This window comes from Calypte anna, chromosome 3 (genome assembly GCF_003957555.1).
Source record: "Calypte anna isolate BGI_N300 chromosome 3, bCalAnn1_v1.p, whole genome shotgun sequence".
NCBI lineage: Eukaryota > Metazoa > Chordata > Aves > Apodiformes > Trochilidae > Calypte > Calypte anna.
Genome location: NC_044246.1, coordinates 6,348,430 through 6,366,731, shown reverse-complemented (window position 1 = coordinate 6,366,731; position 18,302 = coordinate 6,348,430). Strand labels below are relative to the sequence as shown.

At 36.5% G+C, this 18,302-nt stretch overlaps 1 protein-coding gene across 1 annotated transcript in view; it reads left to right on the top strand.

The window, feature by feature from the left end:
- The window catches only part of LYST (lysosomal trafficking regulator), a 74,414-nt gene that overhangs the window by 42,216 nt on the left and 13,896 nt on the right, over nt 1–18,302 (top strand). Inside the window, exons 23-43 of the mRNA XM_030447801.1 lie at nt 402–1,038; nt 1,476–1,653; nt 2,548–2,717; nt 4,133–4,363; nt 5,245–5,411; nt 5,923–6,075; nt 7,472–7,663; nt 8,269–8,447; nt 9,325–9,531; nt 10,836–11,012; nt 11,456–11,532; nt 12,270–12,458; nt 13,166–13,311; nt 13,390–13,486; nt 14,134–14,195; nt 14,558–14,613; nt 14,933–15,085; nt 15,417–15,661; nt 16,366–16,432; nt 17,351–17,507; nt 17,898–18,038. Of these exons, the coding sequence (XP_030303661.1) occupies nt 402–1,038; nt 1,476–1,653; nt 2,548–2,717; nt 4,133–4,363; nt 5,245–5,411; nt 5,923–6,075; nt 7,472–7,663; nt 8,269–8,447; nt 9,325–9,531; nt 10,836–11,012; nt 11,456–11,532; nt 12,270–12,458; nt 13,166–13,311; nt 13,390–13,486; nt 14,134–14,195; nt 14,558–14,613; nt 14,933–15,085; nt 15,417–15,661; nt 16,366–16,432; nt 17,351–17,507; nt 17,898–18,038 (3,681 nt within the window). The remainder of the gene's footprint in view (nt 1–401; nt 1,039–1,475; nt 1,654–2,547; nt 2,718–4,132; nt 4,364–5,244; nt 5,412–5,922; nt 6,076–7,471; nt 7,664–8,268; nt 8,448–9,324; nt 9,532–10,835; nt 11,013–11,455; nt 11,533–12,269; nt 12,459–13,165; nt 13,312–13,389; nt 13,487–14,133; nt 14,196–14,557; nt 14,614–14,932; nt 15,086–15,416; nt 15,662–16,365; nt 16,433–17,350; nt 17,508–17,897; nt 18,039–18,302) is intronic.

Sequence of the window (18,302 nt, the reverse complement as noted above, 5' to 3'; positions counted from 1 at the left end):
GCTCTGAATGGAGCAACCTGCTCTGTTTGACCCTGCCTTGAGCAAGAAGGTTGGGCTAGGAAATCTCCAGAGGTGCCTTCCACCCTCTGATTCTGTTCAAATTCCTGATGAGGCTTAGTTGAGAGGATCATAATGGAAATCCACAATCACAGTATATATACAAAAGCTATTTTTCATTTTATTTATCTTCTTGTTTGTGATTTGCTAAATAAATGGTTGCATAGTACTTTATTATCTCTACTTGATCAGCCAAATCTGAGCTATCCAGGTGTTGAATCAGTTTTGCCACATGAAATTAAGTTGGGCCATCACGGTGTTGAATATATGTGGAGTGTAGCATTGAGGGAAAAGCTTTTTTCTAGTGCAAAAGGAATGCTAAAGGTGTATCCTTGTTTCTCTAGGAAGTACTTCCAGTGCTAGTGTACAGCAGAAGATAAGCTCTCAGGAACCTAAAAGGCTGTGTAAAAGTTTACCAGCATCTCCTACTTCCTCACCTCAAGTCCATCGAAAAAGACAAACTGACAGAGTGGGAAGGAGCATTGATGACCTGCAGATGATTGGCAAGCATGGCTCCCTTGACCTCCAGGGTAAAATTGGTTTTGTAGGGAGTTCAGAAACCATAAAGAAAGTACAAGAAGAACTCTTTCTCAGCAGTTGTGAGTCTGCAAAAACAGTTTGTGACTCGGAGTTAACATCTGCTGAAACGTTTGAAGATATTGCAAAAGAAGAAGAGCTCTCTGAAAGGGCATTTGAGAGTAAAGAAGCAGGTGCAGACCTGAAAAGTAATGAAGGTGGAGGTGCTGCAGCTGAGCCATCACCACGGCGTCCAGACAACCTGAAAGGACTCCCTTCGTTTCAGAAGACTCAGAGTAATTTTGCAGGGTTGGGTTTAGCATTTTCTGTTCATGGTGGATCCTCAGTCATTGCTCGCTGGCCAAGCTTTGCTGACAAGAATGTAGTTCCTGAAGACTGGGAGAGTCTGGCTTTTTCTTCAGCTGATGAGAATACCCAAAATCCCTCTGGAAGCCCTGATGATAAGTAAGCAAATACAAAGTAATAAATTAGCAGTAGTTCAATATATGAGCTTTCATTTCAGAGCTCTTGGTCTTGATTACTGTTTTACAAAATTTGGGAGCTTTACAATTATGGATATGTTTTCAGTGGATGTCATAAATTAAGGCTGTAGTCCATAGAAGTTTGTTATTTATGTAGCAAACTTGAAAAATGAGGAAATTTGCATGTAGGATAGGAGTGGGAACTTCAGATTTCTTGTGAGCTAGCATAACGTGCAAATAGTTCTGCTTAAATTAATCTGTCATGCAAAAAATAGGTGTTGATGAAGTGGTAATAGGAGTACTGGAGAAGCATTTGCCTGGCTTCCTCTTCCTGCCCAAGAGGAGCTAACAATTCCATACTTTTTTTAATGTTTCCTGTTGTAGATAATGAACTAGTAAAACATGTTCCTCTGGTTTCAGATGTACAGAAGACTGTCTTGTACTTATCTGCTGTGGATTATATGACCTCTTGCGTGGAGTTCTCCTAATCCTACCAGATATCATGCTAGAAGATGTGATGGACAAACTTATCCAACCTGATTATCTTATAGTTCTTGTGAATCACCCATCTCCTCTCATACAACAAGGAGTCATTAAAGTAGGCCTACACAATTTGTTTGGCTAAAAAAGCAGTGAACTAGCTAACATGTTGTAAACTTTTTAAATTTTTGTTTGTTTGCTTGGGGGTTGTTTTTTTTTTGCCTGCTTTCTTTTACTTTTCTAGGTTTACTTTGAACTTTAAAATTTTCCCACCCTTAAAAATACTAAAAACCAAACAAAACCCCAAAACAAATCAACACAGACATTGAATCTTTCAATAGATGAATATAGTCTATGATCTAAGTCAGAGGGCTTAGGAGCATGTGACAGCATTACTGATTTAAAAGGAAGCAACAGTGCAGAAAGAGTTGGTGACCTTCTTGTCAACGTGAGACACTGATGCACTGTGTTAAACTATGGTGTGAGCAAAGTTTTAACTTCTGACACAGTTGACTTTGAGTTGTTCTGGGGAGCTTCTCACACATTTTTGACCTGGACATAGGCTTGAGGCTTCAAAATGTTTTCAGAGGTTTTGTTTCTGGATGATAATGCTATGTAAATGAAAACTTCAAATAGATTTGTATTTTAATTTGAATAATAATAATAATGGCTTTATTAACTAAATGATAAAAAAATGTGTGTGTGCCCTTGCATACACACTAAAGTGCAGGATTTAACAAGTATAAAAAGTTTGAATGTATTTATGTATCTATTCTGGAACTGTTACAAGGGTGACTTCATCTCGCCCAAATTTGACTAAAAGCCTAAGAGTCTTCAGATTAAAAGTTGTCCATGTAACAAGAACAGTGTAGACTGCAGTTGCAATAGTGCAATTTATGGACTGGAATTTAAAAAGCTTATTTCAAACTGTTCAAATCAGACAGGAACTTAACTTTCAAGAGAGTTCTGGTAAATGTTGAAATCTTACATCATAATTATGCATTCTTTTTAGTTGTTGGATGCATATTTCAAGAGAGCAAAGAGGGAGCAGAAGGAGAAATTCTTAAAGAATCGTGGCTTCTCCTTGCTTGCCAACCAGCTGTACCTTCACCAGGGGACTCAGGAGGTTGTGGAGTGCTTTTTGGAAATGCTCTTTGGCCGCTCTGTTGGCTTGGATGAAGAGTAAGTAATGCTTCGGTTTGTGTCCTGTAACTTCCTAGCTGAGTGACAAGCAGAGCACTTGCTGGAAGCAAGAATGCAATTGCTTTCTTATCACTGCTCTCTTCCTAGTAGTCAACCATCAACCATTAAAAAATTCCTTCAAAACTCTTTTGAAATGGTTCGCTTGTAGTTTCAACATTTAAAGGCATGAAATCTTATGGTTATTGTTTGTCTCTGTATGGCAGCTTTACCTGATGGGTCAGCTGGGATCTTCCAAACCCTCAGCCCTCCTGAGGGTCTCAGAGGCCTTTGCACTTGGCATGTCCTGTAATCAGTTCAGCTGTTCCTGTTCTTTCTGATCCTATGTGAAATTGGTTTATAGTCTTAGAAGTTTTAAGTGGTAGTCACTAGTCTTCTGCTCCTGGATTTTGGTAGGTGCTTAAGGAAAAAGCTTGATGCTACAGCTTCTTCCTTGACTTGGCCCTGAGTTTAAATACACATTTCCTTCATGGAAAATTCCACAGATATATTATGTCCTTGAACCAAAGGGCTACTTCATATTGACAGGAAAGGAGATTACCTTCAAGCAGACAATTAATCTAAGTAAATTAATGTTTTTTTAGAATTAGTATGAGTATTTAATAATTGCACAGGAGAATATACATCTAAGTATAGTCAGCAGTGCAAAAATATTGGAAAAAGCTCCTTCTCAGTTGCTGCCCTTGCAGGATTTGTAGCCAAATTACTTCTTCTTGTTGGCCTGATCTTTAGGGCCACCCAGAATATTCCTGCTTAATTGCAAAATTTAAACCTGGCTGCTGAACTAGCACAAAAACAGAACTTTTACTTCCTTGGGACTGATCATGAGGCAGGAAAAGTAATTCTTAAGGCTCAGATTCCTTTAGGGTTGTGTATTATAGTCAGGCGTATAATATTAAAATAGTAATGCATTTTATTAATGCACAAGTAATACCAAGTGTGAATTACTCTATAGTTGCAATAAGCCAGAAGTTGCTAAACCAAAGTAAACTTCAGCAGTAATGTATATAGGATATCAAACCTGCTGTCAGTCAGTGTATCATTGTATTGGTGTCAAGCTGTATCTGATTCTTGATAGTGTCTTTGCCAGCTGTAATACTTATTACTGGAAAAATGATGAGTCATATTTTTTTATATCAACTTAAACCCAAACCTGTCTTAATGAAATATGTATTGCAGATAGTTGGCAGTTCATTGGTGGGTATTTTGAACACTTCATTTCCTTGTGTGTCTTCCAAGTGTTTATCATTTCCTTTGGTAGATGGGCATTGTTACTGCTGTGAGGAGAAGGAAATTGCCATCTACATCTTTATTTAAACACACACAGACTGGCATTCCAGTTGCACATATCAGGTTATTATTTTAAGGACATTGCTCACTTATATTTCTTTTAATAGGTTTGATCTGGAAGATGTCAAGAATGTTGGACTCTTTCAAAAATGGTGTGTTATCCCTGTCCTGGGACTTATAGAGAACTCTCTGTATGATAATGTTCTGCTACATAACTGCTTCTGCCTCCTGCTGCAAATCATAAATTCCTGCTCCAAAGTTGCAGACCTGCTGCTTGATAATGGTTTGCTCTACGTGTTGTGTAATACTCTGGCTGCTCTCAACGGGCTGGAAACAAAGTGAGTACAGTATCAGTTGCTGTAAAATAGCCCAGGCACAACCTTAGAGCTAGCTGATGTAATGTATTCTTACTGCTTTCTAAAATGACCACAGAACATGTACAAAATAGCATTGATTTTGAGGCTTTCAGCTTTTGATTTTACCTATAGGTGAAAGTTAATGTTTCAAGATGCAGTTTGAGCAATGGAATACACTGGGTAGAAAATGGGTTTTCCACACTTTAAATTCCAACTGTAACAACATTTTAAAATGCAGATTTGTCACACGAAGTACCCTTGGGATGCTTTTCCAAGTAAAACTCACCTGTACAGGAAGATAAAGGCCCAGGGGACAAGAGCATTCTACTGTATCTATAGTCAATGTCAAAACCACAGGAAAAGTCTCTCTTGTGCTGCCTGTGATTTAATATTTGTGATTGAGTAACTTAAATGACTTCATTAATTACAAACGTTCTCTACTTCAAGAAAGGTCATACAGAGAAGGTGGGGTTTTTTTAAAGTTTTTTTCATTAGTTTGTATCCTGAAGAAATAGTTTTTCTTTTTACTCCAGTGTAGTTTTAATACAGCATGGTTACAAAATTAGATATTATCCTGATTTTTTTTAAAATTGTTTGATATTAGTTTAGAAATACCTTAATGTATCATTGCTTTTCCAAATAACTTGATTACAATCTTAATGTGAGACCATCTCAAAGATTTACAGGCTTGCAGTCTGCAAAAGTGAATGCTAGAGAGGTCTTTGATTATAATATTCTAGTAAATGGCAGTATAATATTAGGTACAGTTGGCAGAAGTACCAAGGGGAATAGTTATGGGTCTTATCATGGGTTAAGATCTATGAGAATTTTCATGTTTCTGGTAACTACAACTTTGTTTGCAGCATTCCCTTGAATGACTACAAGTTACTTGCATGTGATATACAACAGCTGCTGGTAGCAGTTGCAATTCATGCCTGCAGCTCCTCAGGTTCTCAATATTTTCGTGTTATTGAAGATCTCATTGTGCTGCTGGGTCATCTGCAAAACAGTAAAAACACAAGGATGCAAAGTAAGTTATCTGATTATTTTGGGGGTCATGGGAGTGGAGAAGGAAATCTCTTCCCTACTGATTATTTTTTGTTTATTTAAATTTTATATTCTTGCCAAGGGAGTAAGGGGAGCTACTTGGTGATGGATCTTCTTTCTCTAAGTGGCTCTCAAAGTAGTAGTTTTTCTCAGGAGCCTGTTTTTTGTGTTAAAGAGTTCTGTACTGCTACTCTGAACAGGGAGTGTAAAATTTCATTGAGACTATTTCAACAGAAATGTTCTATACAGTTTCATTTAGCTAATCTCAGAATAATCAAATTCAGTGGCTTTTCCATGAGAACTCACTTGTGTACTGCCTGTGTCAGTATAATAGCAAAGTGACTTTTTATGTGACTTCCATGCAATTCCATGACTTCCAGAGTTTTACAACTCTGACTCTTTTGATGTATTTCTTTACAAATACCCAGTAAAAAAATCTTGGGGCAGATTTGTAAAGAATGGATGTGATGTGGCCTTTGTATGCCTCTCTTTAGATATGGCAGCTGTTCTGCAGCTGAGAGTTCTTCAAGCAGCTGTTGAATTAATAAAAACTACAGCAAACCAAGATGTTCAGGAGCAGGCAGGTTCAGCCCCATCACCACCTGCCCCACACCGTGCCATGTTTCAGAAGCGCAAAGGCATTGCTGGTGAGTAGCAAGGTGCAAATTCTTCTTCTTTCCCCTATAAATTACTTTAAACCTGCAATTTCATTGATAAAACAAAAGAGTCCTGTTGCTTTGCTTTTTCTGTGCATCTGCTGTATATAAACCAATGTATTTACATTAGGATAATAGAGCCTGTGCCCTATGTGATGTTGGGGGTTTTATAATAGGAGGAGGCAGTGGAATATGAAAGAGGAGCCTCAGTCACCCTATTTTCTCTGCAGTGTCTACAGCCAGGTATAACCTTCTTCTGAGACAACCTTTAATTCATGAGTTCCTTAGTAAATATATTTTTAAAGGAATTCCTAATGATTTTAATAGCCAACTTCACCACATGAAGGAATTATCAAAGTGTAGTTAGTGCTTGTAACTTGAGCACTGCTGTGATGTTGGGATTTCATTGTTGCACAACTTTTAATTAATGACCAATCTGAAGTAAATATCTGGCACTCCAAATTAATAGTTGGGAGTGTGAGGTTGGTAGCACTGTGGCTGTGCTTGTAAAACACTGCAATTCTAGCTTTAGCTGTAATACTTCCAAGTGTCTTTGATAAATTGTAAATAATTTTCTAAAGGTTTTAGAGGTTTCTGAAGAGAAATCTAAAAAATATAAGTTTCTCATATAAATGAAGCTGTATTTAAAACTTGGTAGAACATAAATACATGTCAGGTTTTTAAATATTTAGTTGTTTAAATAAAACAAACAACCCATGTTATTCCCCATTTATTATGTTTCACTTGATACTTGATTTCTCAGTTTTCAAGGCCCCTCCCTCTCCATCAGCCTAGTTAATATAGCAAAAATTATTTATTAGTCAATCTGGTAAGACACAAAATTTAAGTTTAAAAATATACTTATTTCAAAACAAGGAAATACATTCAAGGCCCACTTCATCTCAGTAGAATTTTAAAGAACATTTTAAATTTGAAACAGTACTTCTGTTGAACCTAGTGGCAATGGGTATGGTTCAAATGTGTGTGCTTATAAGATGTTAATATGACTGACTCCTCATTTGTGTGATAAAGCTAATTTCCAGTCTGCAGGGTTTGGGGTTTTTTTTGCTGTTTCATTATTTTTTAATCCTTTAAAAACAGGGATAAAAGTAACCTTTTTAAGAATATACATTGCACAAAAATATGCAAGGTATGCATAAAATCTCATCATGAGACCAATTTATTTCACCAGACCACTTCTTTATTTTCATATTAAAAAGCTCATTAAAAGAGACCAACACCCAAATGCCTTCAATACTACTGCATTTCAAAAATCTTTGTTTTCTTAAATAATTTGAATACTGTGGATGAAAGCAGTTGCTGAGTGTTTGATTATTTTGTGTGTGAATTTTACTAGGGTGCTGCTAATGCTTCTCTCTATTTAAAGGCTCCAGAAAGTTTTCCCTTGCTCAGTCTGATGCTCTGCTGATGAAAATGCGCTCACTAGCAAGTGAGGAATTCAACATGATGATGCAGAGGAGAATGAGCCAAGAAAATCCTGTCCAAGCCACTGAGACTGAGTTTGCCCAAAGGTTACAGAGGCTGACTGTCCTAGCTGTTAACAGGCTCATTTATTTAGGTAGGATTTCTTTTAGTTTGTTTCTGTTTTGACAGAATCTGTGTAGTGCTATATGAAAAAAGGATTCTTGCTTTTAAAATGCTGAAGGTTTTAGGATGGGAGTAATACCATTGATGGTAGTTAAATGGATTTAACCATAAAACATCATTCTCTCACAGTATTATATAACTGACAATCTGGATACAGTTTTTATCTGAATGAACTGAACAAGTTATTTTAGTTCTACGTTAGTTCATTCATGTGTCAGCTGCCAGAACTATTACCTGAGGATTTAACTCTGCCAAAGGGAGCATCTGCTCTCTTAAACTGTATCATTTAGCATGTTTCTATGAAAAAAGCAAGACTCCAGGACTTTGGGGGCTAGTTTGAATTCCAGAAGTAAGAGAAAGTTCATCATGGGGGACAAAGGGCTCTGTCATTCACCCTAAATGCTGAATAAATTGGTTCATAAAGGACTTGAAATAAGGAATACTTTGATTATTTAATTTTAATAAGTATGGTAAGTATAGTAGCAAAGACAATATTTAATTTAATGCCAACTAAAAGATCATAGGATTATCTTGCTTGAGATGATACTGATTAATCTGTGCCTCTTAAATTTTAAGCACCTACTGAAGAGTGCCTTGATGTATTGGGTATAACAGAAACCACAAGTCAAAGCAGACTTTCAGCATCCCAGCTGGAAGTTCCTGAAGAGGAAAGCCAGCAAGAACTGCCTAACAGAACAAATCCCTTTCTTAAAGAAACGTTCAAAATGTTGGTGGAGGGAGTCAAAGTATCCATTGTAAGTAATTTGATGTTTCCCATATTAAAATATATTTCATAAGGTTCTTTCATTAGGAACTTTGCATGAAGTCTTCTGTCCCGTCTCAAGTCAGCTGTGGCATTAAAAACTCTGTTCAGCTCCTCAATTATTCTGCAGTTGCAAAATGATAAACACATCTGTTCTGACTTATGCCCTAACATTTAGCAGAATTTTGCTTCTTAAATAAGCATACAAAGGTTAAACAGTTTTCTTTGTAGTCCATAATTTTGCTTTGTCTCAGCCTCAACATTAGGCTTGCTGGAGTTTATAAAACAAGATCTGATGTTCACCCAGAGGATGAGTTACTGAGCAATTTGTACCTGTAATACATTGAGGCACTGGAGATGTATCTGGGGGGAGGGGAATTTCCTGGATGTGTTTTAGGAGAGGTTTGATGGGGCCTGGAGCAAACTGTTCTATTGTGTCCCTCCCTGTGCAGGGGAGGTTGGAACGAATGATCTTTAACGTTCCTTCTAACACAAACCATCCTAGGATTCTATGACAAAACTCCTTTTTTTTTTTAATGTGTGTTTTTTAAACCCTCTACATCACTATTTTCACTTTCGGAGTTCTTGTACAGCCCCTCTGAGCATCCAGTTTAACTAGGAGTTGCATTCCTAATATTAGCAGATTGAGAGAAAAATACTTATTTTAGTAGAATGAGTAAACCCTTTCATTTTTAGTAGAATGCCTTTTATCTTCTAATAGCAATCAGTAAACTGAAAAATAAACACTATTTTGGTAGAGAAATTTTTATTATCTTACATTTTATCATATTTACTCTGTTTTGGAATGTGAACAGCTTGGAAAAAGGAAACCCTAACTCTCTAATATTTAAAAAATCCCTTTTACTTAGGGCACCAGCAGAATGACCACTCCGAAGCAGCAGTGGAAGAGGATCCTCCTGTCCTGTAAGGACACATTCCGCACACAACTTGGGAGGCTTCTTGTGCACAACTTGGCTCCTGCAAGGCCAATGCAAGCCAGAAAGCAGATTTTGGAGATGATACATGAAGTAAACCATCAAGAGATTATGCGGGACTGTCTTAGCCCAACTTTGCAAGTAAGCTCTAGAGTATTTCAGAGAAGTTCATAAAACTTGAATACAAGTTTTTGGTTTATATTTTACAATTATTCAGAACTGTTTGTGGCTAAACTTGTTCACTGCTGTTCTAGCAATGTTTAGTGTAATGGCAAATGCCTCTTTGAACCTCAGTAACTGCTGTATTATCTTGAGGGTAGATATTTTTGTTAGAGGCAAAATAAGATTGTCTAGACACATTGACTCTGTGGCACATCAGGCGTTGCATCTCCTGTGTAATGCAGAAACAGGAGGTGGTTCTAGTTTTAACATGAAGAATTTTACTGGGAAGTTAAGGTACTCTTCTTAACTGGAAGTTAAAGTACTCTAAAAAGGCAGATTAATGAAGGAATTACCCTTGCCTTGGAACTAACTGCAGACCTCCTGAAACTAAGAACTGGCTGCCTCTGTAACACTGCCACTAGAGGCTGTCTGTCCTCAGTTAAAGCAGTTCTGTATCTTATTTAGCCTTTATTAATTCTTACAGTGGGATTGGGTATATCCTTAACTCAAATAGCAGAACAGTTTCTTCCTGCTTTTCTGAGTTTTTCAGAGAAGTTTTTTTAATTATACTCTCAGTGCAAGCTTGAGAGAAAGCATTTCTTACAGCTGTGACTAGGAATCAGGGAGGAATATTGCTGTTTGAGATCATTCGGGAGGTGCAGGAATGAAATAAGATGTAAGGCATGACACAGTTTGAGTCCCTGTATACTAAGCAGAGAAAGTACTTATTGGATTAACCTATGACACATGCATTTCTGATGACATGTGCATTATTCAATTAAACTAGCACTTGAACCTGTAAGAAAAGAGCTGGTACGTTTTGGCTTCCTTGAAGGACTGTCTTGTTGACTGCTGGCCTGTGTCTGCTTAACTTCATTATCTGTCAGCTCTAATTTGATTAATCAAGCAAATCTGTAGCATTCTTGGCAGGCAAAATTAGGATTCTCTGGCACATATTTCCTGAAGTATAAACAAGGCTGCAGGAATTGAGTACTTGGAAAAGCAACTGAGCTTTCCTGTAAGCCATTTGAAGTTATAGGATGCTGGGGAAATTTTGCCATTAGGAGAATTAATTTCAGCATGGTCTTTGCAGTGCTATAAACATCTGCCATCAAACTTAAAGCAGCCATTTTCTTTGAATCACAGAAAAATTCGTAGAAATCTGTCTAGGCTGACTAGAGAAAGGGAACAAAGTTGGAGGAAAAAACTGCTTAGTGCTGTGTTGTGGAAATGAGAACAACCATATTTTTCTTTTATTCTCTTTCCTTCTTTTCATCTTCTAGCATGGGCCTAAATTAGTGCTCTATTTATATGAGTTACTGCAAAATCACACCGACGAGATGACCAAAGAAGAACAAAGAGCAGCAGGAGACTTTGTGAATACATTAAAGAGTTGTGGCTATAAATGCATTCCTCTCAGCCCTCAACCAAAACCAGATGTAATAAAAGCTATGAAAGAGGTTTGTGAATAAAAACTTTACTTCAAAACTGGGTACATTTGAGACAATTCTCTATTATATTGGGTCAGAATTTTACTTCAGATTGCAATTGTATTTGCTTGGTGCATGGCTTATGCTTTGGGGAGACTGAATATTTCTGTCACACATTCAATGCTTCACAGCAAGCTTACTGCTTCTTATTGCATAGCCCAGGCAAAGGTTAGAGTTCATAATAAGCCATTAGTATCTCTAATTGTCAAGAAAAAATAATTTTTGATTTTTTTTTTTTAAATCTATAAAGCCTAGCAGTAACAGAAATGAAGTCTTGGTGGTTTTAAATACCATGAAGATACCAGTTGACCAGTTTTGTCAGTTTTTCTTTTTTACATTGGCATATCCTTTACTCTCTGCTTCCTTATTTCATCTGTCTGGAGCCAAAAGTAATGTATAAAACTTCCATTCAGGATCAGAAGAAATATGAGGAAGAAGAATGTGTAAACAAAGCTGCTTGGGAGAAGACAATGGCCAATAATCGGCAAAAGTAAGTGCCTTGAAAGGGGCTCCCAGAAGTCTGTAAGGACTTGTTCTACAACTGTTCCATCTGCCTAGTCCCCTCTCCTCTTGCTGTGGTCTGTGCAATTAAATGTAAGGCAAATGTCCCTGCAGCTAAGCCTAGTCTTCAGTGAATAAAAGTTCATTATGTTCAGCATAGTATTCAAACACTTCTGTGAGCTACACAGACTGCTGCTTCTTGGTGTAATATCAGTTTCAGGAGCTTGTGGTAGATTCTTCCCATTCTTTCCATTAATTTACAATTCAGGTTTTGCAATTAAATTCAGATCTGAGATGGACACACATGTGCTTTAGAGTAGGCAACCATAGCAGCTGTAAAAGTCACCTTAGTCAAGTGTGTCCAGATAGCAGTAAGCTTTTTTATTATGTTGGAGAACTTGGAACAGTAATCTATCACTGCTCATACTTCAGATTTTTATTGCAGTGTCTTTACATAAATTAGTAAAGCATGCTAATGTATAGCCATTCATCTTCTGATTGGTTTGTCTTGTCTTTGGCTACAAGTACCAGTGATTTTGAAGGCTAAGAAGTAAAAGGTATTAATGAGTCTTAGGAAAATTACATAGGCTGAGCTGTTCTGCATCTGCTGTAACAAGAACTATGGATTTCTGCTGCCAAATTGTGTTTCATGACAGTTTTTGTTGTCTTGCCTTCACTCTTCACTGTGTTTATTTGACATTTAAAAATGCAACTCTTTTTCCTCAGTCTCTTTCAACGTCTGGATACAAAATCTAAAGACATTTCTAAAATAGCTGGAGACATCACACAAGCTGTGTCTCTGTCGCAAGGAATGGAAAGGAAGAAAGTAATCCAGCACATCAGGGGGATGTATAAAGCAGAGCTCAGTGCCAGCAGACATTGGCAAGAACTTGTTCAGCAGCTTACCCATGATAGGTAAGTTGCTACCTCATGAACCATCAGGAGAGAGCAATGCAATGCCTGACATCTGCCTCTCATTCTACTTAAAGGCATATGAAATGTAGATGATACTGAAGTGGAATTATTTACTAATAATCTGGTGGTTAAAGACTGGTAAAATATTTGATTTATTCTCCTATTTTTTCCATGTCAGTAGCCATGTAGCTTTTCTATGGTTCTTAGACAGGTTCTTAAGTACAGCAAAATACATCTTAAAGTTAAGAATGTCAAAGTTTTCGTATCTTGTGTTACACTGATGGAGTAAAAAAAACCAAACCCTATTTTTTGGGTGATGCTAGTCACATTAGCATCTGGATAGTGTTTGTTAATCTTCATGGAGCAAAAGATCTTAAGTCTTGACAAGAAACTAAACAGTTTTTTTTACCTCATTTAGTCAGATTTGCAGCATCTGAAGTTTCAAAATGTAGTACTGGATGCCTAGTACTGCTGTTTGCATCAGAACTAGTAAGTTAAAGAGCACTCATGGTCACAGCTCATAAGTAGTCAGTGGGATAACTCATTAAACTAAACTACAGAATTTAGTCTTCAGGTATTTTTTCTGAAATAATTGCCCAGTTTATTACTGTGGAACTTTTGCCTTTCTATTATTTAAATAAAACAGAATGAATAAAGAAATACACTGCCTCTGCTGCCAAACTCAAATATATTTTGGTTTTTTTCAGAGCACTCTGGTATGACCCAGTCTATTACCCAACTTCTTGGCAACTGGATCCAACAGAGGGCCCAAACAGAGAGAGGCGCCGCTTGCAGAGGTGCTACCTGACAATTCCAAACAAGTACCTTCTCCCTGACAGGCAGAAACAGGAAGGTAATCATAACATACTCTGAAAGTGTATCTGAACTGCAATGACTACTAGTGCTTTATTATTTGTTGCATCTTTTGTAGGTGTAATAAAAAGTCCGTTGTCTTACCTGTTTGAAGACAAAACACACTCTTCTCACTCTTCTACTGTAAAGGACAAAGCTGCAAGTGAACATATCAGGTAAGGGTTGGATAACCCTTGCCTCCTTTTTTCACGTTTTCCCATTCCAAAGAAACAGTTCTCACCTTTTCTCTAAATAAACACACACAAAAAGAGATGAAACAAATGTCAGAAATATGGTGGGTTTTTTCAATACTCATAAGCAAAAGATTAGTGCTCCTAACATGCACATTTTCTTGAATCTTAAAGCAGCCCATCTCTTAAGAGCTCCAAAATCAGTAAAAGCAAATACTATTGCTTGTGATATGGGGATGGGGTGGAATAACATGATGGCATTTCTTTATTTTTTGTTATGTAGATGTTTAAGAAAGTTCTACTATATCTGGTAGGTTTTTCCATCAGTGTTCAAAAGCAAATTGTGTTTTCATTCTCTGCTTTTTACCATTATGTTACTCAACTCTTCAGTTGTGTCAGTTTAGCATATTTTTATTTATTTATTTGTGTTCTCTGCAGTTATCTTACACAGTATTAGCATCTCTATGATGTGGTAATGTGCAAATCTAGAAGGCTGAGATTTCATTTTCTTTACTTGTTGGGATCTGAACCCTTAGAATTATGGTATAGAAACTTTTTCCTTCAGCTGTGGCCTTTGAAGCCATTAGTTTTGGGTAAATCCATAAGCAATAATACATTTTGAAATATTTCAGAGTTAATAGAAGATGTATAAGTGTTGCACCTTCTAGAGAGACTGCTGGTGAACTCTTGCTAGGTAAGAACAATTTTCAGTCCTCATCAATATTTTATTTTGTACAATATTCTGCTATATATATGAAACATCAGCTGATTTATTTTTGAAGCAGTTGAGCTGTTGCCTGAATTCTTATAGATTATAATCTCTATAGAGATTTAGATTTGCATGAGTGCTATTTGGACTCTTAAGTTTTTTAAAGTTGCAGACCACTTGCTAAAAGATGTGGAAGGATGTATTCTATTTCTGTCAAGTATTGTCTTGCTCAGGTACTATTAGTTGTCTGAATTCCTGGAGACTGTTTGTGTAACACTAAGATGTCTTATACAAATAGTATCTCATACTTCTTTGCAACTGTTTTGGTTTTGGTTTTTTTTCTGCAGGAAAATGTGGCATGTATTTTGTTGAAGACAATGCTTCAGACTCAGTGGAAAATTCAGTAAGTAGTAGTGCAGACTGCCCTGCTTTAAATTTGCCAACTATGACCATGAAAGCTTTTGTCTACTGCCACTGAGGATGGCTGGAGTACTCGAGTTTAGAGAACAAGAGCAACCAATGATGTTTGGGCCACTGCTTGAGGAGAGAGCAGGGTGGGAAACATGTATGAAAAAAATCATAAAAATGTCCTGAAGCATTACAAAAAGATAAAAAATAGCCACACAGGCTAATCAAATGGCAATCAACTGGATGCATTGAAGGATTTTTTGTCTGGAAAATCTACTATTTAAATAACTTCTTTTCAATTTCAAATTCTGCAGAGTTTCCATGGAGAAACAGAACCAGCATCATTTTCTTGGACCTATGAGGAAATTAAGGAAGTTCATAAGCGCTGGTGGCAGTTAAGAGACAATGCTGTGGAAATATTTCTAACAAATGGCAGGACTTTACTCTTGGCTTTTGATAACACAAAGGTAATGTGGTGCTAGTGCATGGTAATATATCAGTGTTTTGCTGTGTCTTCATAATACATACATTCATGCACCAGTTTTTAAGGAGACTGATTGCATGGACTAATTAAATTCTGCCTAATACCTCTGAACACACTTTGTTCAGAGAGACTTCTAACCACAGTCATGTTGTAAAACACATCTCCAGTGTATGAAGACATGAAAAATATCTTAGTAATATTATACATTATTCCATTACAGCAGATATCTAGGAACTTGAAAAATGAGATAAATTAGCTTTGGTAGTTTGAATCTTCTAAAATTATATGATTAAATCTATGGTGTTTTCTTCTAGGTCCGTGATGATGTGTACCACAACATCTTAACTAACAATCTGCCTAACCTTTTGGAATATGGAAACATCACTGCTTTGACCCACCTGTGGTGCACAGGACAGATTACTAACTTTGAATATCTGACTCATTTAAACAAACATGCAGGCCGTTCCTTCAATGATCTCATGCAGTATCCAGTATTTCCTTTTATACTTTCTGACTACACCAATGAAACACTGGACCTAAATGATCCATCAGTATATAGGTAATATGAAATGTTTGGAACAGTTTATTTCCAGATACTTAAACTGATTATCCAGTATAACTCTAACTTCATTTTACTAAACTGCACACATACATGAATTGAACCATGCAGGGACAAGCCTCATCCATAACGAATTGGGCTTTTTTACAATAAGTGGCTACTTCACCTCAGATATTTAAATAAAATGCCTATTGTTATGAGGGTGTATATTTAAAGGATGCTATGAACTGGGCTTACATACTGTCGTAATAGGATATGGATAGTCCACAGGTTAAAAAAAAAGCTGCATGCTTAAATTCATGTCATAAAAGACTTCCAGGTAAATTAAAAAAATATTGTCAATTATTTGGCCATGTACAAAATCCTACTGTCTTCATTGTCATAGATCCAAGTGAATCACCCCACCCCAATCAATTTTTGTGAAGCTGATTTAACATTTGTGTGCACAAAGTCTTTGCCTTTAAATGATTCCACTGAAAGAGGTACTTTGCATTTGCTTGCCTATTAGTCTGCTGTGGAGTAACCCATGGATTGGAGTTTGCCTTTAGCACCAACTAAAAGTGGCTTTTTTATTTTCTGAGCTGTCTTGTACAGTGCTATTTTTCTCTTTCATGATTAATTAAAGATGTTAATAGTCATTGTTAAGTGGTGTGAACCAACATCATTATAAAAATGACAAGATATCAGTACTGTTTCTTTTACAGAAATCTGGTCAAACCAATTGCTGTGCAGTCTAAAGAAAAAGAAGATCGTTATGTGGATACTTATAAGGTAATAACTTTTGCTTCTTGCCTTTTTCCCTGTATATAAATGATAATGAGGCTTTATTTTTTTTCTCTATCAATATATATAAATATAAATATATATACACATAAAAAAAAATCACAAATCAGTATTTTATGTCATTGGAATTCCCATTTCTGGTAGGCTTCATTGCCTGGAAAATTGTTTTATAACCTGCTTGGAACCTGTGTTTGTTCTTGTAGCCAAAATAATAAATCAGATTAGTCTTTCCATGTGATAGTGCTGCAGAGGTTAAATTAATATCTTTTTACATATGAACATACATATAAGGATCCCTGAAGACTGGGAATGTAACATATTCCTGTTTATTTGAAAGTACTTCAGTGGAACTTGTGGCTGTATTTTCTGTTTGATAACAGAAAAGTTATTTTCCCTGAAGTATTCTGATATTTTAATATGGCCTACTATGATTGCTCTTTGCTCTTTAGGATGTTTTAAAGGCTCTAGGAAATAACAACATGCTAGGGAATGAAAGTATCTGCACCTTTAAACTCATGTCTGTATCATGATGGTCTAGTGTATAGTTTGTAAATACTGATTTTCTCCATTTAGTATTAAAAGCACTGTACAATGACTCCTCATCAGAAAACACAAGGGCAAGAAAAAAGCAGAAGTAATATATAATGAAAAACAGGTCATTTAAATTGGCTTAAAACTTTGATACCTACTGGACTGTAAAAGTGATCATATGTCCTTACACTCTTGAAGTGTATTTGATTCCAAATCACTTCTAAATGTATGTTCCTTTAAAACCTTCAAGTTTTATTCCTAAAAAACTTTAGCAAGCTCTGATTGTCTGTTACTGGAATGCAACCCAAGTAGGAGTTTTTTGCTGTTGTTTTTTAATTTATTTTTTTAATTTTTTTTTCTCTACAACTTTTCCAGTATTTGGAAGAAGAGTACCGTAAAGGAGCACGAGAGGATGATCCCATGCCCCCTGTACAGCCTTATCACTATGGATCTCATTATTCCAATAGTGGGACTGTGCTTCATTTCCTGGTTAGGCTGCCACCTTTTACTAAAATGTTTTTAGCCTACCAAGGTAAGATTACTTTTGCTTCCACTTGCCTTTCACATATGGGCCTTGCCCCAGTGACCCAGGAATTCTGTATGTTATTTAGTATAGCATGTTGTATTAATTCTAGATAGTTGATTTCTGTCAAATTAAACCTGGTCTGCATTCATAGCATACCTATTTTGAAATTATCAAGCTAGACCATAAAGCTGTACTTCTTAGATCTGTACTTTAGTGTGTGTAGAATAAAGAGCTGGGCTGTGTTTGACTTGCAGTCCTCATGTAACAGGTACTAATTGGAATAGAAGAATTCTAAATATTCTCAGCTAACTAGAGGGCAGTTAGCTGCTTGAAGCTGCAGATGTACAATGCAATTGTTCCATTATCAATGTAACAAATCGTTTGGGTTCTTTACAGATCAAAGTTTTGACATCCCAGACAGAACTTTTCACTCTACCCATACAACCTGGAGACTCTCTTCATATGAATCAATGACTGACGTAAAGGAGCTTATCCCTGAATTTTTCTACCTTCCTGACTTTCTGGTCAACAGAGAAGGTATTACTGAGGGGATAACAAAACTGTATACCCAAAACAGTTGTATGGTTGACCCTTTGAAACTGAGAAATAAGCAGAGATGTGTGGGAGAAGTTTAGCATGAATTTGTGGGATATGCTAAAGAAGCTGCTATGTAGGACTGAAGGGAATTTTTCTTTTCCATAATTAAGTCAGAGATGCAAAGGAGTTTCCTCTTGGATTTTTTCCATTTGAATGAGTATGTACAGTTTGAATGTGTTTGAGTGGAGACTTTTTAATAGTGCT